Source organism: Triticum aestivum, chromosome 7A, assembly GCF_018294505.1.
Source record: "Triticum aestivum cultivar Chinese Spring chromosome 7A, IWGSC CS RefSeq v2.1, whole genome shotgun sequence".
NCBI lineage: Eukaryota > Viridiplantae > Streptophyta > Magnoliopsida > Poales > Poaceae > Triticum > Triticum aestivum.
Window position 1 is genome coordinate 462,221,048 of NC_057812.1, and position 6,165 is coordinate 462,227,212.

The 6,165-nt window shown below is 41.3% G+C and overlaps 1 protein-coding gene across 2 annotated transcripts; it reads left to right on the forward strand.

Annotated features, from left to right (window-relative positions):
- The first annotated feature begins 334 nt into the window (after positions 1–334).
- Positions 335–3,799, forward strand: LOC123147571 (heterogeneous nuclear ribonucleoprotein Q). 2 transcript variants are annotated; one of them, XM_044566839.1, is made up of 9 exons: positions 335–474; positions 782–1,207; positions 1,293–1,409; positions 1,486–1,626; positions 1,697–1,888; positions 2,626–2,830; positions 3,086–3,243; positions 3,325–3,410; positions 3,490–3,799. In XM_044566839.1, exons 2-9 carry the CDS (start codon positions 797–799, stop codon positions 3,596–3,598), a joined length of 1,419 nt encoding a protein of 472 aa, XP_044422774.1. In that variant the 5' UTR covers positions 335–474; positions 782–796; the 3' UTR covers positions 3,599–3,799. The 2 variants fall into 2 exon arrangements, with proteins under 2 accessions (XP_044422774.1, XP_044422775.1); XM_044566840.1 differs by lacking the exon at positions 335–474 and adding an exon at positions 624–647.
- Positions 3,800–6,165: the final 2,366 nt, after the last annotated feature.

The window sequence follows — 6,165 nt, forward strand, 5'->3', positions numbered from 1 at the left end:
CGAGGGTGGCGGCGGCCGGCTAGGTTTGCGAGAGGAGGGAGGCTTAGTGTTTCATAGCAATGAAGATACTCGATTCCTAAGGATTGTATCTATATATTGACCTAATTTTCAAGAATTCTTACATCATGTGAGACCTTGTGTAATTTTCATAAGGATTGAAATGCGCACCAAACCTTCTAATTTTCCTATTTGTGTCATCAAGAAATCCTGAAAACCCAATAAGCCATCTCATCAAGGTTTTAAACGGCCAATTCTCTGATTATTATTTTTCACAATTTTCTTTTGCCGGTTATTACACCGTACCAAAAATCCAAGGGCAGTGCTGGCGAGCACTCCAAGCCCTAGCTATAAACACTCCCGAAAGGCCCCCCATCCTACCCTCTCCGTTCACCGCGCGAGGCAGCGGCAGCAGCAGCAGCTTCCCCCCAAAGCCAGCCAGCCAAATTCCCCAACCCACACAACTCCACTCCCCCAGTAAGCTTCGCCTCCTCCTCTCCTCCAATAATTCCTTGTACTCACATATATCGAAATCAAATCGAATCGAATCCTCTCGTCCCCACCCACTACTACTGCTGCTAATCTTATACTGTTTCTCTCTCGCATCATGCCGCGCTTTTCAATTTCCCTAGGTTTTTTCCGGGTCAAAGGTACCGATTTTCGATCCCCCGCCGTCAGATCCGTACCACGCGTGTTCGATTTGTATCTTCCACTGTGAATTTCTGCGGTTTAATGCGGATTTCGCGGGCGACATCTGATGGTTCGGGGATTTTCGTTTGTCTAGGGTTAGGGTTTTGGGATGTCGGATCGGCAGCCGTCCGAGGAGCCGGAGGAGCAGGTGGACCTGGAGGGAGACGACGACGTCATGGACGACGAGGAAGGTTACCGCCGCCGCCGCCACGGTGGCGAGGACTCTGATGAGCCGGAGGAGGAGCCCGAGGAGCCTCAAATCGAGGTCGAGGGCGATGGCGATGGAGATGGCCGGGAGGAGGACGCCGGTATGGTGGTTGCCAGTGATGAACCTGCCGTAGGAAGTGGTGATGAGATGGAGAAGGGTGATGGGCCTGAGGACGAAGAAGAGAAAATGAAGTGGGAGGAGCTCCTCGCACTACCCCCGCAGGGCTCGGAGGTATTCGTCGGGGGCCTCCCCCGAGACACCACCGAGGAGGACCTCCGCGAGCTATGCGAGCCATTGGGCGAAATCTTTGAGGTGCTGAAAACTCACAGCCTTCTCATATTGGTTATTTGCTTTGTAACACAGAGTATGTTATGTGATGGCTGCGATGGTTTAACAGGTGAGGTTGATGAAGGATAAGGAAACAAAGGAAAACAAAGGATTTGCCTTTGTCACATTTACTGCCAAGGATGTGGCGCAGCGTGCTATCGAAGAACTGCATGACAAGGACCACAAGGTAGTATGTGTTATCTTTGCAGGATACTCTGGATAACAGTGATTTCTGATCCATAACAATGGATACTTCTGTGCAGGGGAGAACACTGCGATGCTCATTGTCCCAGGCCAAGCACAGGTTATTTGTTGGCAATGTACCCAAAGGGTTGAGTGAGGACGAGCTGACGAGCATAATCAAAGGGAAGGGGCCAGGGGTCGTGAATATTGAGATGTTCAAGGTGCGGTTGTAATCTGTTCTTGTTTTGTGGCAGGGAGGTTCCAGATTTGCTAATAGAAACTGCCTTGCAGGATTTGCATGACCCAAGCCGTAACCGCGGGTTCCTCTTCGTTGAGTACTATAACCATGCTTGCGCAGACTATGCCAGGCAGAAATTGTCATCACCAGACTTTAAGGTTGATGGAAGCCAGTTGACTGTTAGCTGGGCTGAACCTAAGGGCTCATCATCGTCATCATCAGATTCTTCTTCATCTGCTGCTCAGGTAGACACTGCATGAAAAATTGAACTGTAAAGCATAGCGTTGTATTTCAATGTACGTTGTGTAGCACTACAATCTGAGGCAGCGATCCTTATTAAGACCTGCTTATATTGATAGTTGGATTGGCTAATTTAGTGACAGAAGTACCTTGCTTGTGTTTTTATGCTGCTATTTGCGAGACACAAACAGAAGCCGCTTAAATGAAACTATGGGAGCATGGCTTATTTGGATCTTAATTTTAACATCCTTACCATACCATTTTTCACATTAAGGTTTGCTGGAGCATAATTTTCCAAATAGATAGTATATTAGATGTAACTGATGTTTCCTTGTTCTTTTTGTGGCTTACAATAGCTCTTCAAGTATTGTGCATTAGATTTGAATAATCCTTGTTCATAATTTGTTGTGCATAGAAAAAGAAAGTAATAACTGCAGTCTGACTTCATCTTCTGTACATCACGTCAGGAATCAGATACGCAGCGACTTCTTTTTTTGCAGCATATGCAAGAAGTTGTTGATTGCACTAACATAATATCCTGACTTTGAAGTCATTTTTTAATTTACATCAGCCCAGCCTATGCAAACTCCATTCTGTGACGGATGAAATATCCATTCTATTTAAGGCTGTATTGTCTTGTTATTTTTTGTTTTCATACCTATAATTTAGTACATCCAGATTACGAGTACATCGGATTTTGTTCAAGTCTGCTGAACATCTGTAACACTTATTTTCTTCACAGGTGAAGACTATATATGTGAAGAACCTGCCGGAGAATGTTTCTAAAGAGAAAGTTAAGGATCTCTTTGAAGTTCATGGAGAGGTTACAAAAATTGTTTTACCGCCTGCTAAGGCCGGGCATAAGAGGGATTTTGGGTTTGTTCACTTTGCTGAAAGATCAAGTGCACTGAAGGCAGTTAAAGGAAGTGAAAAATACGAAATTGATGGTAATTTTCATTTTGTCATTTCATTATCAAATGAAATTTAGTGTTGTAGAGTTTTGTCTTCTTGTTGGAATCGGTTAACATGAATGAATGTAATGATTATGTGGGAGTACTAACAGTTCATGATGAATTAGTTGTTGGTTTATATTTCAAGGAATATCTATCGTAGTAAAATTAGATTTATTCCAGCATGAACTGCTACACCTGAAAAATTGTTCAAGCAGTACCACGGTTAATTGGTGGCTGTCTGAAATACAGGGCAAGTGCTCGAAGTTTCCATGGCCAAACCTTTGAGTGATAAGAAACCTGACCACTCGTTCAAGCCTGGAGGAGCTCCTAGCTATCCTCTTCCACCTTATGGTGGCTACATGGGAGACCCATATGGTGCCTATGGTGGTGGCCCTGGATTCAACCAGGTAAGACATCACAAGTTAATAACTCATGTAGAGTACCGTGCTATGTATTTCTTTGGCTTTACCCACATCCTTTTTTCGCAGCCTATGATCTATGGTAGAGGACCAGCACCAGCTGGAATGAGGATGGTACCGATGGTGCTCCCTGACGGTCGCCTTGGCTATGTTCTGTAAGACTGTTTTTCTACATACTAGTGTCCATGCATACACATCTTCAATTCCTTGACAATGTGTTGCTAATGTTGCTAGGCAACAACCTGGTGGAATGCCGCCTCCACCCCCTCCTCGACGTGGTGACCGGCGAGATGGCGGTGGCCGAGGCGGCGAGGGAAGCCACCGGCGTTATCGGCCCTACTAGTTTTTACCTTGCCTTGCATTTTTCGTCGTGCTAGGTGATGGATTTGTTAACTTTGATGGAGTGCGTTTAGGAGCGTGTGTTGTTTTGCCCTGTAAGACTTCTATAGCCTTAGACTTGGTACTCTTCTGTTTTATTTTTTGATAAACACCCGAGACTTGTACTGTTGCGCCGGCCTTTTCAATAACTTGTTTAATTGTGAAATTGTGAATAGCTCAAAACCTCTTGAAATGCTGCAAAATGCACCAAGAAAATCAATGCACTAATATATGTCCTTCAGAAATCTTGAAATATTTATCATAGTTTCCCTCTCCCTGCAATTTCTCATGAACTTTGAATGCACAAAACTCCCAAATAATTTTCAACTCTCAATAACAACTAAATGATAGACCGAAGTTCTATTAAATTGAGAGAATTTCTCGTTGTGAAATCTCTTGAATAGTATTCCAATAATATTAGGAAACTACAATAAAATTTTCATTAATTTTGAAAATACATATTACATATTTGTAGTTTAAACCCCAATTTAAATCAAACATTTTTTTTGAAAAGAAAGATTACATATTTAAATCAAACCTGAGTCAGAATTATAAATTGTAAGTCACAAAATAATATTTTATTTGGACTTAAAATAATTTCATCAAGCCATGTATTATTTTAGTAGATTTAGACCTCACTAGAATTTTCAAATAATCTGGAAGTTGTTTAAATCAAAATAAAAGTGAAAGAATAAATTAAACTCTATTCCCGGAGCAACTGAGCCAAAATAGCCACCCACGACCCATGTTCTCTCCCTCAGGCCCAGTCCACCTAGCGTTACTACCTCATTCTTCAACCTCGTGCCAGTAGACCAGTGTGTGGTCATTAGGGCATGTACAATAGTGCTATCTTAAAAGTGCCACGTAGGATAATTGCTGAGGTGGAAGAGAGAGAAACCGTAAGAAAATGTTTGCCTTCTTTTAATTAAGAGATGATCTCTTAGCACCAATTGTCTCACCACATATTTAGAGATATCTAGTTATTGAAGACAAAACTAAGAATAATCATTGTACATCACTTTTTATTGTCTTATCTAGATTACGTGTCAAACATAAGATAAGACAACTTTGTCAACCATTATACATGCCCTTACATGCGCGTTTACTCATCGTCGACCTTGCTCGCTCGCGTGGCCAACGCCCTCCCCTAGCCCAAAACCTTATCTCATGAATTTGAAAAATGTCATGATTTCAAATATGTTCACGAGTTACAAAAATGTTTGTGATTTCATGAAATTGAGAGTGATAATGTATCTCGGTGATGAAGCAAAATGTGATCATGGTCATTGGAGATTATAATTTTCTTTTTCTCTTGTTGCAACACACATGCCCTTTTGCTAGTACTTTTAAAGTTTGAAAAATCCCAACTAATTCTTACGAACTCAGAAAATATGTATGATATATCAAATGTTTAGAAAAATAGCACTCATCTGTTCATCTACTTTGCATTAATGAGAAATACACTGAAAATACCTGATTAGGTTAAACAACTTAAATGGCCTTTTATAAATTTTCAGAGTTGCTATAATGCTACAACCAGTGCATTTCAACTTCAATTAATTTGTAAATTGTTGCATTAGGTCAAATACTGAAAACCATATGTCATGTGACACATTGCATATATTCAAAATTTTTTTTGATGCATTACATATCATGAACATGCCTATATCTTTGAAGAAGATCTAAGTGCCATGCCTTGCTCTTTTCCAGTGTTTTGCTTCTTCTCGAATAGGATCCCGAGATGACATGAGAAACAAACAACAGTTGAGAAGTGCCAAAGCAGTGATAACATGCAAGAAAAACCCCTTGACCATCTTGATAATCCTACTTTTGTTTGCTCCCTCTTGTAGTACATTAGCTTTATCGATTCAACTGTGTTACTATGATGCTAAGATCCGCCCATCCTTTGCATGAAACATCCTTGTAACCTCATATGGCCTTTATCAATGATCCTAGCATAATTAGGAGTTGCCTGATGTTACAATAATATTTGCCCTACTCCATGTTCTTCTTAGCCATGCTTAGTCTCGTGTAAGTCTTGATCCATCTTGGGAGATGTATGGAAGTTGGTAGTTGATCATGATCTTGTGGTGTTAAAGTGTTGAATATGACTAAATGTGAAGATGAGAGGCCATGTCGGATAAGATGGTGGGTCGTCTCATTTAAACAACCCTTAGGACCCAAGTTCTAATTTCACCGATCTAAGATTGAGATTACTAGTTTACTACCATGTGAGCCCTAATGAAGTATAACCTTTGACCTACTAACTTGCTTCAGATATTGGCCACCATAATGAAATATATGGGGTAATACTCATTGACTTTGAAAAGGCGTATGATAAAGTCAATTGGTCTTTTCCCCAACAAACTCTCAGAATAAAAGGCCTCTCTGCAGAATGGCACGCTCTGATCCATAGATTCGTTTCTAGAGGGCGTGTGGCCATTAAAGTCAATGATGACGTTGGCCACTACTTCCAAACGAAGAATATTGAGACAAGGTGACTCATTATCGCCCATGCTATTTAATATAGTG

Excerpts from the sequence above, each read along its gene's own strand:
- LOC123147571 (XM_044566839.1), top strand. The coding sequence starts at position 797 with ATGTCGGATCGGCAGCCGTCCGAGGAGCCGGAGGAGCAGGTGGACCTG. Across the intron at positions 1,889-2,625 it reads CTTCTTCATCTGCTGCTCAG|GTGAAGACTATATATGTGAA; the intron begins GTAGACACTGCA and ends TTTTCTTCACAG. Across the intron at positions 3,244-3,324 it reads GTGGCCCTGGATTCAACCAG|CCTATGATCTATGGTAGAGG; the intron begins GTAAGACATCAC and ends CTTTTTTCGCAG.